The following is a 23271-nucleotide window of genomic DNA, read 5'->3' on the forward strand; positions in this document are numbered from 1 at the left end:
CTTATGTCTTCTGTTCGCGGTAATTCCGATGACTCATTCGGGTCGAATGTGGCTTCCCAACACTAGAGCGACCTATGATGGTGGTTATCGTATTGTATTGTTTTGTTATAGCAGTTACGTGTCCAAACAAAGGTAAATCAGTAATGGCAAAGCGTAATATCACAGAAGTATTTAACTTCTTTGTATTTATTTCCAGCTGGCATGTTATGTTACCGCTGTAGTGTGATACATAAAGAAACATATAGCAACAAGTCATAGCAACCGCGCTGCAAGCTTATTGGATTAGAATGGCTTTATGCACAGCGGAAGAAGTTTCAAGCTTTTGTTAAAGAAGTCTCGGCAACTCGTAATGATGGACAAGGATAATAAGAATACGCGCTGGTTTGAGCACGCTAAACAGTTTAAATTCCCTCTCGCTAATGACCTTTAGCTCTTAGGAGAAGATCCATCAAGACTCATCACCCTCCGTCGACTTTGCAATCACCTCGAAGCAACTCCCGTTTGGTGGTTTCTGATTAAAACGGATGAGCAATGTTGACTGCGTTTGATTGCTTTTGGGACAGTTGCATCCCGGTTTGGTGACGTTGCCAGCGGGCGGATATTACCGTTTTGTTTAAATGAAGCTAATCAGTGATAGGGAGTTAGCATTGAAATCTGACAGGGCATCTGACAGCAGCTGGCATTGAAGACGAAAGGCGCAAAGAAAGCGATAAGCTGGGCGGAAACCCGCACAAGTCGTAAACTGTTGCTTTGTGTAGCATAAATGTATTGTGAATAATTGGAGAAGGTTGTTAGAGTGCATGTTAGTATACATCTCCATCTTACTTGACAGACTCGTGCTGCGTGGAAATTTCGCCTTGGAGATTAATCTGCACTGATTTTCTATTCACTTCCACCAATAGTATTACTGTATTGTTGCATTAAAACTATGGTGTATTGACTTTCATTTTAGTCTACCCGTTTGCCAAATTGGTTGTGCACCTCGCAAATTGAACATAAACTGAGACATAGAAGTAACTGTATGCCCACGAAACCTTCAAACATACGGGTGCATATTTGCAAATTCTGCTACAAAACTGCATAGCACGGAACACCCGGCTCTTGCTTCATTTATCAACCCTTTGCTGTAACTCACCAAACAACTACACCTCCTCTTGCTCTCTTCATCCCCACCGTATTGCGGTTCCACCGTTTGATAAGTGGCGCGTAAACAAACAGCGGAAAACCAACACTTGGGTGTGGGATTGGAACGGAGCGGCGGGCAAATAGTAAATTAGATTTGCTGCAACCATTTTCCGTGCACTTTCCGACTGCTTTCCGGATTCCGGTGTGTTCGTGGTGATGACCGTGACTCACGCGAACCGGCACACGGGAAGGCACCCTTCGCATCGCACTCGTAGTGTTTGTGCTTTACGATTTGGTGCAGCAAAGCATGGTGCGGGTCAAAAGTGCAATTGGATGATCTGTGGCGTATGTCGTTTGTTTTCGTTTAACTGTCGGCTAACTGTGGTCCACGATTTCGGGGCTTTGTTGTTTGATGGTCGCTGTTTAGGATGCTGACATTTGGCTGCTATCAGGAATAAGGGTGGTGCGATAAGAATACCTTTCATAATACTGTACCTTTTGGGATGTTAGCAGACTGTTTGTATGATGATATAATAAAAAAAACCATGGCCGAGTACACCTGGGATAAGGTGCCCTCTCATTGTTTGGAGCAGGAAATGTCTTCAAAGTAAAGTGAATTGTATCGTAGATTAAGTAACCGATAGCTATTCGGTTCGCCGTTCGTCTTGAATAAAAAAAATCTATAATATTTGTCGTTTTTAACATAACTGTGTTTAAATGAATATCTGTCATCTTTGGTTTATCGTGTAATCGTGTATGCACAAATATTGTGAAGCATAAACGCTTGGAGGTATGCGATAGATACATTTTTTGCGTTTATTGAAAACTTGCGCCTTTACGGGATCACTGATCGACCTGTGCACAAACAATGTCAAGAAAACTCGCGTAAAATAGGTAAACTATAACATGTGATTTAAAAACTTGTGCTCTTATGTTTTGGTCTCGGCAGTTGGTGAAGGCAGTTGCTGATGAAAGTGTTTTTAATGCGAGACAGTTTTGAGCATTTTTTAGCAATTAACTTTCTTCTGCCGATTGCTGATCAATTACCGAAGGATTAAATCTTCTCTAATGTGAATTCCTGCTATTAACTAACCACAACTGTTTGTTGTTCAGCGACAGTCAAGGAAAGTATATTTGGAAAGTTATTTCAAACTTTTGATATTCTGAGTCAATCGCTTAGCTTACTTGAATTAAACAATTTTAACTTTCAATAACACAAAACACGTGTCTATTTACGTTGCCTTGGAGCGATTTTCAACACAAACAAGCAACCGGCCGGCGGTCATTTCTGATAAGCAATCACGGTCGTAAAATCGTTTACTCTGCCATGATTCATGCTGCACAGCCTTCGTAAAATAGAAACAGTTTTGACGAGATAAAAATACTGCTAATATTAGCGAGAATTTTTTGCTATGCGAGAATGATTGATACTTCAAAGTTGCATTTTGATTTAATGGATACGAATATGTTTTACACAACATCGCTTGTTTTAGCTTTTATGTTGGTCCATGCGTAAAATTGATTGCAGAATTTAATACATTCAGAGACCTTTTCTCGGGTGAAACATTTCCCCGAAGAGCTCTGTCCTATCCTCAACATCGAACAACAGCAGATTAGATATTGAAATGTAAATCCTATCATTCACGAAACCGAAACGGAGCTGAATGGTGATTGGTGATTGCATTTGACACCTTGTCGATGGATCCATTTGCCGGCGGGCTGGAATATCTAAAAGAAGAACACAATAAAAAATGGATGGCGTATCCGATGACAAGATGGTCCCGCTGAGAGCTTTAGACTAATACAACATGCCGGTGTATCTCGGAGTGATGGGGGAAGGATACGATGCGTCGCTTGCGCGTGTTGTGGGTGTTGTTTTGTTTTGCCTTTTCCCCGCGCAGTGTTAGAAAAATTGACTCTAGTATCTTTATCGGGAACAAATGTTTTCCTTGTGTTACTTAGCAGAACGGCAGTAAGAAAAAGCATAAGTCAGAGTACTTTACCTTTTGAACATGATCCTAGATTGGATTTTGGTGTGCCGCGAAAGATTGCTGTTTCTAAGAAATGTTCAGATTGAAGTACATCACCCTAACATACAACGAGTGCCGGTTGTGCTTCGCACGCAAAACATAAGCAAAACATGAAAACTGCTGCTCGTTAGTTATTCACCAGCAAGGTATGATTTCGAGGCACTCGGCACACTCTCCTATACGAGCTGGCCAAAGTTAATGGTGTGGAAAGCCCATTTTTCAAAGCCAATTCCAATTTGTAGTGCATTATGGGTGTAGGAAAGCGCAAGATCATTAATCATGGCAGTTAATTATGGTGCGACCGTGCGCGTGTGCGGCCGAGATTTCGAACGTGAATATGTGGAATTCGGGAGCAATGTTGGGCATGGAAGAAGTGAAAGTTCACACCAAACATGTGAGATGTTAAGACAAACTTTACCAGCGTGGCACTTTTCCTGTCGCAATTTAATGCGCCCATTAGTGCCCTTCTGAATGTGTTAGCGTCCTAAAAGGAAGCTTTGAAGAAAAAGATAAATCGGTACCAAGAATAGAATACTTTGAACATGAGGAGTTAGATTAAAAAATGCATTTAACTTCCCTGTTTTGTGTTGAGTGTATTAAGCTTTATGCTTTCAGCAGCATGAGCTTTATGAACAAGCGTAGAGCTTAAGTGGGGGACAGATACGTTGTTGAATAATAAAATCATTTAAACAACCTTGATGTTTTTTCAGGTAAGCATAGCTTTTCTTAGCTAAGGATCTATTTAAAACAGGATTAAAAAAGGCATTCCGAGTTTGTGTTAAACACTCATTATGTATTCAATGCTTAAGATATAATATAAAAAAGTCTACAAAATCGTACAGTCTGCTTAACAAAAGAACTCCTGTTGAACGTGCCGTTGTGTGGTCGATAGGTTTACCATATTTGGATAAAGCTATTTAAACATTTCTATCCTTAATGTATAACTACTGTGGGCAGATATGTTTAGGTTGAAGCTTCGGCAAGATTTTCCACTACGTAGCGGGGCTGTAGAGAACTTAAAACAGGTCCCAGCGTACTATCCAGGTATGCTTTGAATGAGGTACATTTTTGTCTGTAAGGATTGTGATAAACGATAAAAAGTGTTATTACATTTTATGTTCACAGTTTGTAGATAATTTAAAGCGAATCTTACCGAGTGTTTAGATCAAACGAACTGCCCCACAGAATAATACCATCCGATCCGGTGCTCTTCATTGCTGCCAGCGCATTGATCCAATCGCTCTACAGTTGAAATAGATAATAGAATATGAATTGCACGTTTAATAATCGAAGTTTTTTTGATTTTTGAAATATGATACTGGTATAAAACAATAATAATAATAATTATAATAATAAAATTAATGAGTGGTTTACCTGAAAGGTTGGAAATAGAGTACATTTAGTGAAGTACATTTTATTTTAATGTGTCTTTCATCCATTATTGAAAATCGCTTTTACAAAAACAAATACAAACAAACTCTAGGAACAAGGAATAATGTTTTTAATTGCGAATTGTCAATTCCACATCCAAAGATTAATTACCATGACGCATTTAGATGCACATAAATATCAAACAAGGTTACCGGTATGGCATAAGCAAAGAAAAAAAAATCGGTAATGACAATTATCAAGAAAATGTATTATAAAACGCACAAAAAATGTCACGGGATTAAGGTCCCCATTGAATTTCGATCCAATTTAGATGTTTGCACACAGCTGGTTAATTCGTTCCGACAGCTTTGTGATTTTACTTCTTTGCCTTTTGTGTTTAGCCATTGGACGTATATAAAACGGGGCTTTTTCTTGCACCTTGAGAAAGGTTGTGCTAAGAGCAAGGCACTACCCGAAAGCTCGAAGGTGCTCGAAGAAGTGCAATTAGAAATTTGCATTTTCCCTCGTGGGCTTAAACCGGCCAGATATGACACAAGACTCACCAAAGGCACAAAAAATGAACGTTATGGTGTAGCTTTCTTTATGGAAATTTTAAAGAATTTTCCCCTTTTCCAAAATGGTTAAGTAATGAAAGTTTTTTTTACGACCCCGAATACATTTGAACAAACGTGCCCTGTGCACACTTAGGCACTTAGGTGATTGAGCAGAAATTTGGCATATTTTTTCCAAAATACGAATAAAAAAAAAAAAAAACAATCGAGTGGAACTGACTTTTTCCGCAACCTAAGACATTAGTCAACGCATCGGTGGTAGCCCGGTACCAGTCTGCATTCAAACTTCACTAAAACCTAAAATGCGAAGAGCGTCTATGATGATGAAATGAAACCAAAAAAAGGAAATAACAAGTTTGAAGTATGAAAAAGGGTGGAGAAACTCGCCTACACACAGCACAGGAAAATTAGAGCTCAATTCTCTGGTGCTGAAAAATTTTGACAGAAAAGGGAAATAAAATCCATCGGTAGGAAAAAAGGCGAAACCTATGCAAAAGGAGTAAATCGAGTGTGTATCATGCGGATAGTGAGGCTGACGGTTTCGTGTTGGTTGTCATCAAAGTTCATGTTTTATTTTGTGGGAATATTTTTTTTATTTTTCCTACTTTCCCTATGCACCCTACGGACGTGAAGCGTTTCTAGCTGGATTTCTCACTTTTCACCATGTCCGTTTTTCAGTGTACGAAGGAAGCGCATAGTATGGAATGGTTTTGGTGGAGAATTTCTCAAGTTTATACGAACCGGAATAGGGAAGTAGTGAAAATAATTAAAAAGTTCGCCAACTGCGCACTTTGCTTCGTCCCGGAATGGGGTTTGCGCTGTGCACGCGCTTCAAGTAGCAACCTTCTGGACAAGTAGCGGAAATTAGGCATCCGGGTGGACAAATTCGGTGTGAAACACCGTTGAACGGCATAAGTCTTGATTTGAAGCCTGACGGCTCACGTCATGATTTGTCAAACAAAGTTAGCAACTACAATTAAAATCCGTAAAGCTCGTGAAAAAATTTTCTCGCAAAATTAAACTATCGTTCGGTTGTAAAGGTAAATAATAGGGAAGAAGCCAACTTTTCTGGAACCGAATGGAAAGTGTAAAGAGTTATTTATTTAATTTATATTATGACGGCAATGCCGTATTTTCAAAGTGTAAAGAGTTACTTAAACAAAAAATTAATTTCCATTCCTCTTGCTTGCTATCAGTTTGCCAACGATAAAGGCCAAAACTTTACGTTTTCTTTTTCTTAACTTTTAATGCTGATCAAATCCTTTCGGGCGGGGATGTTCTCGATATGGCTGGAGCGTAATTGAGTTTGGCGCAAGTTTCCGGTGACCTTAATCACATCGTACTTTCGCTAGCACTTACTCGGCACGGTGCATGCTTTATATCTACCAAACCCAGACCAGATGCTAAGAAACAAGTGTATCGTCACTGGTAAAAATAGGTAGTAGTGTAGCGGCACTTCCGGAGACCTTTTTCGCACAACCTGCCATCAGTTTTATAGAAGTGACGTAGGTAAACTATGTCTTGGTTGTTTTGTTTGGTGTTTCTGTTTTAAATTTGAAAGTTGTGTGTCACTCAATATGTCCGTATCCCCACATCTCATCTTGGAATAGGAATATATTTGCCAGGTGTTACTTTAGCATGAAAGTTATGTGGACACTCGACATATTCTATAAGAATAGGAACGAAAGTGTGAGATGTGTGAGAATAATCTATCGGACAGATAGTATTTTCTTTAGATACAGAGCTCATTCGAATGCCGATGCATCACTTCGGAGAATAAGAAATGATGTATCATAACATCTGCATCGCAAATGATCCAAGTACACTGCAGCTCTTCCAACTTCCAAGAACGTCACACACGTAAATCATGTATGTAAAATAATATCATCCTTCCTGGCTTCCTTCCTTCTTTCCGGAGCTCGTTTCCTTTTTGGGTTGTGGTGTTTGATCAATATTTACAACGTCCGTACTGAATGGAACGAGTATGTAGCAACAGGTAGCAACCAAACACCCGAACACTCTCCATCCATCATTTAACATACACAAGCACGCAGTTGACAACTTGTTGGCATTCGTAAGTTCCAAGGATGATTTTTTTTGCTTTGTTACCTAGCTGGCAGATACTTTGTGCATCATGCATGAGCCATTAGGCTGCACTTTGTTCAACGTTAGTAAGTGATTTTGCTCGCGCTTTAGCATCGGCAGCTTGTTACAGAGGTGATGATCCGTTGCGTTGCGGAGTTGTTACCACTGATACATCGTGGGACGTAAGGGTTTAGAATATGGAAAGACATTAACTACACGCTTACCTCCGTCAGGTACTGTATAGTATCGGTATACACGTAGCGCAGATAGGTTAAAACCTTACGCCGGGGTTTTGACCCGATGGTACGTTGCGCTACTCGAACGGCTTCTCGAACTCGTCCTCTAATGAGTTGCTCTCGTTCACTTGAAGAGAGTTTTTGACGCAGATAGACGGATGGGAAAATAATGTCGGAACCATCGTATAGCCACATAATCCTAAAAATATGTAATCGTGAGATATTAGAACGTGCCCCGATAATCTGCTACAAGATCACTAAAGATTTCGTATTTTATCAATCAAGTGTAATGGAAACGTTTGAGGTATGTCAGCTGAAGAGCAGTATCCAAGTTGTGTTTTGAGAATTTATTTACTTTTAAGGGAACTTTTCTGAGGTTGTTATCAAAGTGTATGTCATGGAGTGAGTTTACGTGGAAAGGTGCTTTTACATTTGCATAACACCAGTTGAATTCCAGTTCCCTACTGTATTTCCAACTAAACCGACAGTAATGTGGATGCTCGTTTGCTATCTGTCGTACAATTCTACAACGTTGAACAATAAAGCAATCTATTTATGTCGGTATTATCACATACAAAAAAACCTCTTCAACAGAGAGGGAGAGTGCCATAAATTGGGACAAAGCTTCGCACCGTGTTCGAACGAACCGTGAAACGGCGAGCACATGTGATGTGTTGAAAGTTAGCGATAATTTATTAATTCCTCCCGCACGGACGATTTTCGGCGTGACAAAAGGTGTGCTACCTGAAAGGGAATTCACTCACGTGTACCAACCTGAGAGGATGGGTGCGAAGTGGTGAAAAATCCCTTTACGGCATTGCTAGCACTATCGGCCTGTTTGCCAGCATCTGAACAGTACAGGTCGATGTAAAGCAGACGCCATTTTCCTGCAAGGATAACAAACAGAGCCATGTTTCGGCACGGTTCAGCATATTCGTTCCACACAGTCTACAGTCTGTTCGTTTCGTTGTTGGGAGAAACACGTATAACTTGGATACTGCTGCAATTTGGGGGTGTTTTTTTTGGGTTGCATTTTGGGTATTGCGGTAGGTGCATTGCTAGGTGGTAGAGTGATAGGAGAGTTTCGGACTTTGTCCGTTGGCGTTACCGGTTGTTTTCTCGCTGCACTTCCGGTGAGCAGTTTTCCGAACGACCGTTCGCTCCACCGTTCATGTTGAAGCAGTACGGAAATGCATAGTAACCCCAAGCCGCCAGGGGTCGCTGCTGTCTGGCTAGAAGTAGTGTTCGCTCCATAAACTCGCGCCCTGTTGCTTCGAAGCGCCGTGTTGCCTGTGGAAGAGAAAGATAGCAAGCCGTATGAATGGTGGCACAAGTGGGATAAATAAATGAAACAAAACGAGGTGGAAAGTTTTCCTCTCACAACCCCCTCAACTACAGTTCTTTTAGATCGGGATGAAACACAGTTTTGTCGGTCTACCCGGTCCGTCCCGAGGGATGGGTCTTTTTTTTTGTTTATATGGGTCCGATCGAGGTTCATCCCGGTACCATGTGCTCGGATACGTACACGATTTGAGGTTATGTTTGGTTTTTACAGCCGCCTAGGATAATATACGACTCTGGGACACTGGGGCCAAGAACCCGAGGCTTTTCGTAGTAGTGGAAACTATTTTTGTTGATTGTGCTGAACTTTAGAATAAGACAACTCCGGTGGGAAAGGAGCTCGAGTCGACAATTCCAGTTCCACTACCGCTCGGTTCGCAGGGAACTAAGCTTAGTGACAGATGGAGGAGAAGTATCGGACGAGACAACACTACCATTATAGGAGCACCATAAAGCGCTTTCGAGACGAAATGTGTTTATGGCTCGGTGAAATATGGCCACCGGATGCATGAGCTTCTGTTTCTGCAAACACGGGTAGACTAGTGCACAATGCACAAATTTGTGCCTTCCATATGGCAGAAAGCAACCCTCGTAGGTCAGGTCAAAGGGAAGGCCTTCATTTGAGACAATGGAAAATTTGCTTCCCACAAGGAAAAAAAAACAAAAACATAATGACATTTTAGTGGTCCAGAGATAGCAAGACCTCAGTAGCTTACGTTGTGGCATAAGGGAAACTGTCTAATGGCATTCATACCGGGGAGGGATTCTTCGAACCAGGGTGCTACCAACAATCTGTGCTCTTTCTTCGTCTATTCTTTTTTACTTAATTGCTGGATGGTGCACGTCTGAGGTTGTTTTTTCAATGCAGAAGCATTTAAAGCATTCTTGTGGGTGTACTTTGTTGTGTACTAGAAACCCATGAAGAAATATTATTTATGTGAACTGTTTTATGCTCATTATGCATGGTAGAATCGTCAAGGGCTTTTCCGAATGTTTGCTTGCTAATCTGTAATTTATTTTACGTTCAGAAAATAGCGATGAAATGATTGGACAGCAGTTTTGATAATCCTTCTCAACGAAAATAATTATTTGAATGTTTAATAAAGTAAACTGTATACAATAAGTCGAAAACAAAACCAAACTAGTTTTAAAAACGCAATGAAATAGATTTTTTGAATAACTTGCATAACTTCAGGAGTTTGTACTTGTCCAAAATATTCGAAATGTTTTATAAATATATATACGAGAATGCTTAAAACACAAGCCTAACAAAGGATCAAAGGATAAAGCTAAACAAATAAAATATTCTTTGCTTCAAATAATAGGCCAGCATTTATCCTGGACTTGTTTCACTTTAAACCCCAAAACCAAACATTGGTCTTCTTGTTCAACTACGACGACGAATAGTGAACGAAATAATACCGAACATGAACTCGTTATCAGCTTCTTCCAAACTTCTTTCGTCATATTTTGCTGTTAGATGTTCCCGGAGGTGATTCACAGAAGCGGTTTTCACAAATTTCAGACGTTTTTTTTCCTCAGAGTATGGGTGCTCCTGCTATATGTATGTATTGAGCCCTCTGCTTAAACCAGCTTCGAGCGGTGACTCTGTTACTTTGCTACAGTGGGGTGTTTTTTATATCGTCCATTCGCTGCCGAGCAATAAAACTAATATCGTAAAAGATATTAATTAAGTTTTATTGGACTCCCCATCGGTGTTTTGTAAGACATTTGATGGTGAAGCGGGAGCAGGATTGCCGAACGAAGGTACGCCGTGTAAGGGTTGTGCTGCCGGGAAAAGTTTGTCTCAAAGTGTGAGTTGGAGAAAAAAGCTTGCCCGAAAGTGGAAATTGTAATGAATTGGGAAGAGTAGGAATATTGAGTGCCAGGAAGTGAACATCCTTAAGGCGTTTATGAAGTGCACACGAAGTGAAAATGGAAGTTCATAAACAATTGTTAAGTATCTCGGAAAGGTCAAACAGTTCAGATATGAACTTCCAATCGGCACGGGTAACGTTTGTGTGTGTGCTATTGATTTCCACTGTCGTTATAAATTATATAGTTAATATTTATGAACAAAAAGTACGGACTCTTCTCTAGTTGATAATGAATGTGATTACAGGTCTTTTTATAGGTCAGAACACTTACACCAAACCTTAATTGGGGTTGGCATGCACGGGATGGGTAGAATACCTTGACACTAATGGAACCCAGTTACAAACACTCTAATTATTAGAAAACATTTCATTAGAAAACCGAACCGATTGTGGTTGGGCTGTGATGAGCAAATACCGTGCAGATTAAAATTCACATTCATTCCACCATCGTAAACGAAAATGACCCTGTTCATCAAACCGCAGCACCGTCGAGCGGTTTTTGAAGTACCCTAAATCATTTTGGGAACGGCAATAGCTAAACCGGCGGCGTGCCAATTGCATACCAGCAGGCGATTTACATTCATGTTCTGTTGGTCGCGGTTTTTTCCACTTCCCCAAGTTTGTGGTTTTCTTGGGTGAGACAGGAAAAATGGTTAGGAATGTAGCAAACGTTTTAGTTTTCGAAATACTTGCGCTGTAGTTATCTGTCGGATGGGCAATATTCAGAAAACCAAGCCTGTCAAGCCTGTCTGTCGTTTTGCAGTTTGGCGCACAGTGGTCATGACAGTTTGGAGTAATGAAAACGTGGAACAACGTTTAATCGATTTCACTGCCTTTTTATTAGTGAGATATGCTAGATGTGAAGCGTGTTCCTTCACAACAAAGGGCGTAACTAAAAACTACAAGAATCCTGTGCTGATCGGAGGTAACTTTTACTTGGGATACGATGCGGTTAAAGTAAAGGATGTTTTTAATTATATGATTTCAATTTTGTGCATGACAAAGTATACAGCGACTAAAACTTGTTATGATGGAAAACAATACAAAATTGTCGTATTTGGTCGTATAAACCTTCATCAACTGTATGCTAAACTCCATGATTAAATGGTGCGAGCAATGGCATAGCAGTTTTGAGACTTTGTTCTTATTTATAGATGGGAACATAACATGATTAATGTGCTTTCCAAAAGCGAGAGCATCCTCTCGTATTTAAACAACAAACATTATATAAAATAGTTATGCACAACGAACGGTGACAAGGTAGGTCGCAAGTTTCAGTTGAAAAACTCTCTTGAATAGTAAAATTTTACTTTAAATAGAAATTGCAATGAAACTGTCTTATGACTAAATCGTTAGGTACTCTGTCCATAAAACAACACCCGGAACAATGCAACGCAACATGGAATGAAAACTAATCATGCTAATCCAATAATCCTTCGTCGCTCAATTATGCAATTCGAACGATTTTTTCCTTGATTTGGAACACACAATGTCCACAATCTGCCACTGGTTCCGCCCAACGGGTCCAACGGGGATAATGTAGGCTGGTGCAGATCGCATTTTTTTCGCACCGAAAACCGATCAATGTCCGGACGATTCACTGTCGACAGCGATATCCGGTCCATCGTTCATAGGCCCCGGGGAGTCGTCGTCCGGGATATGATTTTCATTTTCCGGTTTATTAAACTTTCCATACTAGCCTGGATGTTTTTTGTTGGTCCAAGCCAGACAAAACCAATGTCCAGCCAGTTCAGTTCGGTTAAGTAGTGCTTCCGCCATTTTCTCAACTCCGTTATATGGAATGTGGAACGATCGTCACAGTAGAATGAGAAGCGTAACGGAAAGCGTTAAATCTCACCGGATGCCACACAAAAAGGACGAAAAATCGCAATGAACATTGTTGAGTTGCGAAATGGAAAACTTCGTTCATCACCTGTAAAAAAACCTTCACCAGCGTGTAGAAGGTCGATTTGATGTAGGATTTTTTCCCATTTGCAAAACAATTCATGTGGTCGAAAATGATAGAAAAACTGTTTAAAAAATGACTACCTTTTTGTCACAAAAGGACTTTTTTGTTAAGAGTTTCATTTTATTTTCTTGCGTTATGAATGACATCGAATGGGAACACAGAAAATGTTCAAGGGTTATATTTCGGCGAAGAGAAAGGCGGAAAATGGATGCTTAGAATGCTAGTATTTCTAATCCTTCTAGGAACTCAAGGATTCATTCGGCACCGCACACACATTATGCGCCAATGGCCGAGAATAGAAACAACGAATTGTATGGAATTTGGGAATATGCGCTTGAAAGACTATCGAAAGAGGAGATAGGGAACATAATTTCCATTCCAGGAATAAAAAAACCTGTAGCAAATATAAGGTCGGTTACGTGTTATGTCGTGTTGCTTATTCGTTGTATTGGTGATTGTTGAGTGACAAAATACCGTTGTTAGTCCAATTAGTTTCCTTATAGATATCGTTGTGAAGACACATGATTATGCCGAGGATCAGAAGATAGTCGGTTGATTTATTGTGAATGTTCCATGGCCAATTGACGGGCAAATTAGAGCCGGATTTGTTTGTTTTTTTGAAACTCAATAATAGTAAATGATTGTTGTCCTTATTTTTTTGTTGCAGGAATGAAACATTATGTTAAAGCCATTACACTATTCCGAAACATTATTTCTTTTTGTGATTGTGAATAACAATGTGACCAATCACAACAATCAGTCTCATTGTTAAGTAGAGCAAATTATGTGTGACTTTAGAACCAGAAAAGGTAACAATTCTTCGAACTCTTACCGGCATTTTAATCTACCTTCTGTAAAATACTCGTTTATTTCTACTCGAAAGTTACCCTTTGATTGATTCTTAATAAAATACCTTCTGCTGTTGGTTATTTGGAAAGAAATTCTTATAAAGTATTTTCCTATAACGAGTTGCCCGTTACTGAGTTACACGGAAAAAATATTGGCGTAGTAAACAAATCACCTGGGAACCCAAAACCCAACCATTGCTTGGGTTACGCATGATTTCCGCATATTTATGATACTGTGAAGCACTTACAACGAGAGAACCATCCTCATTCGGAAGCTTGTTTTGGTCATTCTTGGCAATTTCGTACCCAAGTTAATGTAGTTTTGCGTATTCACTTTGTTTGCGCTCGCAAAATGTGCGGGCGTTTCCGACGGTGACCCTTACGGCCACTTAGCTTGATGACGTCGATGATCGCCGGGTTTCAATGTATCTCGCATTCTTGCGTACCTATGTTCATTGAAATGTATTCCCAAAAGAAAGTGAATGAAACGACAAGGCAGTCTAAACAACGAAACGCCCCGAAGTTCTGGTTAGCATTCCATTTGATGCAGCAAAATCTTCTTGTTTACTCCCTTTTGGCAATTATTTATGGGAAAAGAGGAAGGATACTCGATTATTGGACTGAACGGACAACTGGGTTTGAGGATTTTTCCCAAAAAGGCACCACAGAAGTATCTTATTCGAAGCGTGCTTCAAAGGGTTGAGTGCCGGGTTTTTAAAAAGCTTCCCCAGTAATGGGTTCCCATTATCGGTCGTCACCGTGGAGACGGTATCGCTTACCAGAGAAAACCAGTTAATCTGTTTACCTACCTCCCGCTCGAGATGACTCGCCGACCAGTACGGGTGACGTTCTTTTTCGATCTTCACTGACAGATCTTTGTACGGTTGTAGCGAACCAAAATTCTGCCGATAGATGGGTCGCCATGACTCGAAGTCAATGATGCCAATACCTGGAATATTTTTGGTAAGATTAGTAAGAAAATAGAAGATGAGGGAAGCGTGGACAATAGATGGTTTTGTGGGTTTTACAGGGCTGATTTCAAGGTAACTTACCACTGAAATTTCGATCCGGTACCAGGTCATTCAGATGGCGTTCGAATAACTCCAGATGTTCGGTCAGGTTCCCTTCTTGCGGTACGCCACCGTTACGCTTGTACAGCGTTTTAGTGGACGGTTTCTCAAGCAACGCCGGAAACTTTCCTGGGTCGTACAGTATCGAGACGGCGTTGCCCCGGAAGGTATCGTTTTTGTTCTGTACTACAGAATACGTTCGGTTGATATCACCAAAGTCGAAGCCAAATTGATTGCACATGAAAGTAGGTATGTTCCAGTACACTTCGAAGGATCTGTTAAAATAATAATGAATCAAAGGAAAGCGTCAACCCATCTAAACCAAAGAATCGTAGTGCATTAAAAATGTCTTCGAATAAATGGAGCAGGCTGCGTAGTAGTAGAATAATCTCTGTTCCAATAAAAGGTGACACTCAATGAGACACCCAACAATGAAGGTTGTCTATCACCGAGCTGATTACGAAAAGATTACCTAAGCAGCCGCTTAATAAGATGAACTTTTGTCAAAGCACACCACACCATTATGGATGTCAAATAAAGATGATACGCTAAGCTTACCTTCTGCCTCAGTACTTCGTTTATTGAAACGCAAGAGAAACTCCATTTTTCAAACTCTCTCTGCTGAGATATAAAAAGCCTACCGTAAAACTTTGGACCATAACCTGGTAGCAGTAAAGCAGTATTTTTAGTTCGTCCATATCTCACAACGATAAACACATCTATTCTTGGACATTACTTATAGCTTTTTCTTCTCGGAAGCGTCCGGATTGGTGCAAGAACTGATATGAGGCCTATTGAGGATCAATATCTGCAGCGGGACCACTGTGCGGTTAGCCATAGTGGCGAACCATAGTGGCTATGAAGTTTGAGCTGACGTATCTTGTGTGTGACACTTCAGCGGAAGTTGTCACAACGTGTTTGTTCTTTTTCTATACATAGTTGCAATAAAGTAAGAGATCTGTAAATAGGCAACTACGTTCTGTAGACGGTGTTTTATCTTTTCCTTAACAGGTTATGGGCCCAGAGCTTGTGTAGCTCGTGGAATTGATAATTAAGTGTGTCCGCCGTATAGTGAGCAGATCAGAATGACGGATCGCGAAATGGAATTGCTGCGTATTCCATTATTTGATGGCACTAATTTTTCATCATGGAAGTTCCGGATGCTAACCGTGCTGGAGGAGCACGACTTGAAAGAGTGCATCGAACTGGAGATTGAAGAAATCGAGACGCTGTATATCAAAGAGGATGAAAGCGAAGCCGTAAAGAAGCAAAGGAATGTTGAAATCGAAAAACGCAAGAAAAAGGAACGCCGATGTAAATCGTTGATTATTTCACGCATAAACGACACTCATCTCGAATATGTGCAGGATCAACCCACTCCGAAGAGAATGTGGACAGCTCTACAAAAGGTTTTCGAGAGAAAAAGTGTTGCGAATCGTCTGCACGTCAAGAGAAAACTGTTTTATTTGCGGCACGAGGATAGTACTAAGCTGAAAGATCATTTCTTGATATTTGATCGTATTGTGCGCGAATATAAAGCAACAGGTGCGCAAATAGATGACATCGATGTGGTATGTCATTTATTGATGACGATGGGGCCGAAATACTCAACGATAGTGACGGCTTTAGAAACAATGTCGGAGGACAACCTAACTCTAGAGTTCGCCAAGTGTAGGCTGCTTGACGAAGAGATTAAGTTGGAAGGAAAAGGCATTAGTTTGAATGTTCCTAAGAAAGAGCCCCGTGAGCCTGCTGCGTTTGTAGGAAAGCCATTCAGAAGGAAGAAGTTAAAATGTTTTACTTGCCAACAAAATGGTCATAAATCGTCAGAGTGCCCGGATCGTGAGAAAAAGAAGAAAGCTGTGAATGCAAATTCAACAGATAATACTGGTAGAGTATGTTTCATCGCAGGAGGCGATTACAACGGAAAGAAGATTGTTTGGCTGGCAGATTCAGGAGCATCGGAACATATAGCCAACGATAGGAATCTTTTCGTTGAATTGAAGCGTTTACAACAACCTGTAGAAATTGCTGTTGCATTAAATGGTCAATCCGCCATTGCGAAATACTCTGGTACAGTGAATTTGATGGCGTCGATTGGAAAGAAAATGATAGAGTGCACGTTAAAGGATGTGTTGTATGCTCCAGAATTGCGCTTCAATTTGTTTTCCATTCGGAAAGTGGACATGGCCGGCATGAAGACAATTTTCAACAACAATGCTGTTAAAATCTTCAAAGACAATGAAGTCGTCGCTTATGGTCAGAGATATGGCATGCAATACGTAATGGAATTCTTTGCAAAGGAGGAAGGATCTTCGTCATTGTATTCATGCGGAAGAATCAAAAGATGCAATGAGCTTTGGCATAGACGATTCGGACACATCAGTGAAAAGGGACTTCAGCATATTGTCGGGAAGAGGCTTGTGACAGGAATAAAAATGAATTCCAATGCGGATAAAAGTGAAATATTCTGCGAATCCTGCATTGAAGCGAAACAAACTCGGAAATCGTTCACCAAAAGCGCTAAGAGACGATCATCTCGTGTATTGGAGCTGATACATACGGATGTGTGTGGACCAATTACGCCGGTGGCTCATGATGGAACACGTTACTATGTGAGTTTCATTGATGATTGGAGTCGTTTTACTATCATCTATCGGATGCAGTCCAAGAGTGAGGTGCTGGAATGCTTCAAGCTCTACGAAGCTATGGTTTCTGCAAAGTTCGAGCGGAAGATCTCACGTATTAGATGTGACGGTGGCGGTGAGTATCGGAATGACTCGTTTTCTTATTTTTGTAAAAAGAAAGGTATCCAGATAGAATGCACCGTGCCGTATACACCAGAACAAAATGGCGTCAGCGAACGGATGAACCGTACGCTCATGGAGAAAGCGCGTGCGATGGTCTTCGATTCTAAGATGGATAAAACGTTCTGGTGTGAAGCTGTCGAAACTGCAGCATATTTAGTAAACAGAAGTCCAGCGTGTATCCTTCAAAACGGCAAAACTCCAGCAGAGTTGTGGGAAGGTCGTGTACCAGATGTTTCCAAAATGCGCGTATGGGGCAGTCCAGCGTACTGTCATGTACCTAAGGAAAATCGAAAGAAACTGGACAGAAAATCATGGAAAGGTGTTTTTCTGGGTTATCATTGTAACGGGTACAGGATCTGGGATCCAAAATGGCGCAAAGTGGTTATACTACGTGACGTTATCATAGACGAGACCGTACAAGATAGAGCCGATGAAGATAAACTTTCGGACGATATCCTGCGAATCAGATGCGAAGACATGAACAACGACTCTATACATGAAGTGATCGACGTATCGACCAAAGAGGTTGATAATCTGGAAGATGTCGAAATTCTGGATGAGTCGATAGATTTGTTTGAAGATTGCATGCAAGCACCAGGCAATTCTGATTCAGCAAGGGAATCGGAAAATGATTCGACTCTAAATGATAACGATGTTGAGCATGGCAAACGTAGTGTTCGGAAACGTGAGGCACCAATATGGCACAAAGATTATGAGGTAAATTTTGCCTATGCCATGAATGCAATGAATTTTGTTGAAAATTTTCCGGATTCATTGGAGGAAATGAAAAAGCGGGACGATTGGTCACATTGGAAATCTGCTATCGAAGAAGAAATGGCATCGCATCGTAAAAACGGCACATGGACACCATGCAAGTTGCCGGAAGGTAGGAAACCCGTTTCGTGCAAATGGGTGTTTCGAGTCAAGCGGAACGATGATGGCAGTGTGGATCGGTATAAAGCCAGGCTAGTGGCGCGTGGTTTTTCGCAACGATTTGGATACGACTACACTGATACATATGCTCCGGTAGCTAGACTTGATACAGTACGAACCGTTTTGGCTGTGGCGAATCAACAACATCTGGAAATTCATCAAATGGATGTTAAAACAGCATTCTTGAACGGGATTCTTCGTGAAGAAATTTACATGATGTTGCCTGAAGGAGCAAATGGTAGACAGGATGGTGTATGTCGTTTGAACCGTACCCTTTATGGTCTGAAGCAGGCTTCGAGAGCCTGGAATGAAAGGTTTCACGATGTGGTGACTAAGCTTAAATTTCGTCGCAGTGAGAATGATCGTTGCTTGTACATGCGAGGAAAAGATGAATCGAAATTGTTTCTGCTTCTTTACGTCGACGACATCTTGATTGTTTGCCGAAATATTATGAGTATCATGAAGATTAAGAAGCATTTAGAAGCTGAGTTCGAAATGTCCGATCTAGGACCAGTTAGAAACTTCCTTGGTATGCAAATAGAACGAAATATGAAGGGTCAATTTTTGCGGATTTCCCAGCGTTCATATTTAGAGAATCTTTTGCGCAGATTTGGAATGGAAGAATGTAAGCCTGTATCAACACCAATGGAAAGTCGACTGAAACTAGTGAAAGGTATGGAAGCGGATAGAACGAATCAACCATACCGAGAATTGATTGGCTGTCTAGCCTATGTGGCTCAAAGTTCCCGACCAGATTTATGTGCAGCAGTTAATCTGCTGAGTCAACATCAAAGTTGTCCTACTGAGCAGCATTGGGTTTACTTGAAGCGAATCCTTCGTTACATCAAGGGAACACTTGACATCGGTTTAGAGTTTCGAGGTGGAGAACAAGCGAAGGCAATGGTTGCTTATTCTGATGCGGATTGGGGCAATGATGTGAATGACAGACGATCTATTTCTGGTGGTATTTTGCGAGTATTCGGAGGTACTGTAATGTGGCTGACTAGGAAGCAACAATCCGTTGCGTTGTCATCAACAGAAGCTGAATTCATGGCGTTATGTACAACGGTTTGCGATGGAATTTGGTTGCGTAGATTGTTGATCGATTTGGGAATCGAAATAATAGGAGCTGTACCGTACCACGAAGACAACCAGTCATGCATTCGTGTAGCAGAAGAGCCGAAAGATAGTCGACGACTAAAACATGTTGACATAAAGTATAATTTCATACGGGAGTTGGTAGAACAAGCAAAGATTAAAATTATGTACATTCCAACGGGGAATCAGCTAGCGGATTTGATGACGAAAGGTTTGCCGCCCAGTGTATTTGAACGTTTGCGTGAAGCTTTAGGATTGCAGAGATTGAGCAGGAGTATTGAGGATCAATATCTGCAGCGGGACCACTGTGCGGTTAGCCATAGTGGCGAACCATAGTGGCTATGAAGTTTGAGCTGACGTATCTTGTGTGTGACACTTCAGCGGAAGTTGTCACAACGTGTTTGTTCTTTTTCTATACATAGTTGCAATAAAGTAAGAGATCTGTAAATAGGCAACTACGTTCTGTAGACGGTGTTTTATCTTTTCCTTAACAAGGCCAACAGTTTATCTACGGATGTAATTATATTTACCGCTCACTGCTGGGTGGCACAAGCGGAGAAGTGACGCTAGTACGAAGAAACGGGTGCATTAATTCATTATTAATTTCGGTTGTTTAATTGTGCCAAATTTACTTCAATTAAGATTATAATCCACTAGCGTACCGACGTGGGAGGCGCTCGCGGGATATTAGTTTGGATTGGATGCGCTAGAAGGTGGGCTGACGCTACGGAACACCCACCGACCGTTGATGGTCCGGAAGCTACGGTGGTTTTTGAGATTTAATTAAACATCGGTAGCATCTCTCGTTGTGATTATGTATGTGTCTTTCATTGCTGGCAAGGCAGGAACTCATCATGCAGAAGCTATCATCTTTCCCAACGGCCGTACCAACCAGCCAGAGACCATCCATATTTTGGGAAATTACAATCGACGTCAACGTGGCACACGGAACCACACCAACGGAACCGTAGCACCAGGTTTTTGCAGGGTGCCGGAAGCGGTTAACCTCCAAAGTGATATGTTTTTGGTTACGAAAAACGAGTGAGGAAGTCTATGCCAGTTCCACCATGCACAAGCGCAACTCGATGATAGGTTTTAGGTCTGACAGTTTTGACATTGTAATTAAGTGGCGTTAGCAAGTTCTTCTCCCTCGGCTGGTTGCGTACTTGGAGCAGTTGAAAACTGTTGATGTACCGCAGGGCAGGGCCCGAATGCAAACCGGGCCGGAATCCATTATGTATGCAGTTTATGCAAAGCGTTTCCGAACTTCCGACACAGTGGTCCATTTCTGCGCTGTTATTTGTGCCACATGTGATAAGGCAGTAAAGTAGCAGCTGGTGATTTTATTTCGCTGCTTTGGATTAGTACGAGTTTAACATGGTTGAATGTGCAATACGAGGTGTTTTTTGCAAACAGCATGTTTGAGAGCGCTGCTTCACAGCTCAACAGTGTCTGCACTTATGAAGAAAAAAGTAGGAAAACTCCATCATGAAATGTTTCTCTAGCAAGTGCTGTTGACATACTGCAGTTGTCGTCACGTTGTCTAGAGAAAATACACGTTGCTGGCGGGGTACAATGGAATGGAACGAACTACGATCCTAAAAACCTCCGATCACAAAAACAAGCAGCACAGAATGCATGATGGTGAATGATGAATGAGGCATGATTGAATGAATGAACGACGGGTTTGCAATATATATTCCAAGTTGGTAGTGCAAATGAAGAGTTAACTTTGTCGTAAACAAGCCACTTGGAAGGAGGTTACGTTGAGGAAGATGTTTGCGTTGAAAGTAAAGTGATGGCATGTAGCAGAAGTATAACATAGCAGTAAAGATAAGCCCGGGAACATCTGGCTAAAGTTCAAACTAATCATGGTGGAAAGGTTTGTTATGATGATAACTGCCACAGACGTTTCGCTGTCAGCCAGTGTGAAATTAACTAAAGAATCGATAATAAAAAAGTAAAATAGACTTACTTGATTGTGATGAGGTTCTGCAGCAGGAGTATCGTCCACAGTGTTGCCGAATGTGTGCGTGTGAGGAGGCAAACCATGTTGTAGCTGATGACGATGATGATGATGCTGGTTCTTTTTCGATATAAATGTTGTATCACGTCGCAAATCAACGCGAGGAGAGAACGCTATTCACTTATCGTTAATTATGGCCAGTACGATATTTGCTAGAACTGTCTATATTAAAAAATGGTCGCCTATGGTACATGCCCCAAGCTGCTTGCTTTGAGTGACTGAGTCAAAGAGAAATATCACAATTATGCTTTAAAAAGTTGCAGCTTTAAGTAACGTATTCAACTGCACGATTGTTGCACTTGGGTTTGCGACTTTGTCACTCGATTACCCATCGTACGATGCACTTGTTATTTTTTGCTAATTAGGATCGTATCGCAGAATGATTTGTAAAAATATACTTGGTTAACTTCACAAAGCTTCCAACGAGGATGATGTAAAGTTTCGTTCACTATCACACACTTCACAAATTGAATGATAACAACACAATTAAACTTGCGGAGCTGTTGACGTTCGCGAAGTTGGCGCAAAACTACGATAAAACAGTGAGTGCACCTCTAGACGTACACGTCGTCTGGTCGCTGCATGCATTCGCACAATTTCCGGAACTACATGCCAATAACGCGCTTCGCCACATTCTGATTCATCTTCAACGGACGCATTATCCGCAAATCTCCGAACAGCACCAAAGACCGTACGCTACTGAATCACTGCTTACACTTTGTCCAAACCCATCATCAGCTCCCCGGGAGAATCCATTTGCAACTGTCATTTCGAATCACATCCTGCCTTTCGCGTACGCCGAGTCACTGAACGTTTTCGCATATCTTGCCCTCCGGCGTGACCATATTAAAAATCCATTAGACAACGCAGCTGCCCCGTGGGTGTTCTCACGCGTCCTCACAGAACTGTTCAGATTTGGGGTTATTGCTTGTATCGCGCACAACACATGACACGCGCTGTGTGTGCGGTGGATGGCGTGCGTGTCTGATGGAGGAATAAATTGCGGCCGCGTTTGCAATCGAACTGAAGCTAACCGCGCGCAGCAAGCGCACAAGACACGTCGATCTTGTGCGCCGATATCGTAATCGACGACGCAACGCTGTCTGTGGCTGCACGTTGTGACACTTGACGCCTAGGGCCGTTACGAACCGACAGGAGTGAAAGAACAAAAAGGGGTAGAACAACAAAAACAGCTGGTGCCCGCGCGATCTAGATTACTTGGTGGAACGGTTAAGAATCGAGTCGAACGCGGTGGAGACCCGGTTCATGACGATCGATCGTGTTTTATTAATTAAGCTCCAGTGTGTAGCGACACCATCGCACACTCAATCAAGCGTTTTGAAGTGGTGAGTGAGTGAGTGTGCGCGCAAAATCGACCAAAAAGAACAACGAGCGGCACGTTCTAGGCAACCTACATTGTAGACATCGATCGAGCAGCTACTGTGTCACCCTGTGTACTAACAGCACTACCGACACCGTTCTTCTGTCAGGCGGTAATGTGCAGAACCGACTAGCATTACGCATTGGTCTGCGTGTCGTCTGTAAAACTGTAAACTAATCGAAACGAACCTTGGGACTGGTGTTTGCAAAGAAGAAAGTAATGTTTGCTGCTTTTGGTTTTAATAAACAAAAAACATCAAAACCAGATAGCTTTTGCTGTCACCTGTACGATGAACACAAAAACATTCACCGGATCGCTTTGTTGTGAGCTTGTTTTTTGTTTCCCTGTGCAACTTTACCTCTTCTCGACCCTTGATACTTCCGTGTAAACACTGATGGTATGCATAGCACAGTAGCGCAAATGAATGCAAAATGTTGCTCTGTTCACATTTGCATGTGGTCACTGAGGAACGAAGGGATAGACGGTAACAACGTTCTCC

The 23271-nt window shown here is 41.4% G+C and overlaps 1 protein-coding gene across 1 annotated transcript; it reads right to left on the reverse strand.

The window, feature by feature from the left end:
• Positions 1-4071: 4071 nt before the first annotated feature.
• LOC128309879 (hyaluronidase Tab y 2.0101-like) lies at positions 4072-21417 on the reverse strand. Its single transcript, XM_053046368.1, has 7 exons — positions 21341-21417; positions 14507-14799; positions 14264-14403; positions 8528-8709; positions 7408-7618; positions 4309-4397; positions 4072-4227 (listed from the first exon to the last, which is right to left on the reverse strand). The coding sequence occupies exons 1-7, from the start codon at positions 21415-21417 to the stop codon at positions 4119-4121; spliced, it is 1101 nt and encodes a 366-aa protein (XP_052902328.1). The 3' UTR covers positions 4072-4118.
• Between the last annotated feature and the right edge of the window lie 1854 nt (positions 21418-23271).

This window comes from Anopheles moucheti, chromosome 2 (genome assembly GCF_943734755.1).
Source record: "Anopheles moucheti chromosome 2, idAnoMoucSN_F20_07, whole genome shotgun sequence".
Lineage (NCBI taxonomy): Eukaryota > Metazoa > Arthropoda > Insecta > Diptera > Culicidae > Anopheles > Anopheles moucheti.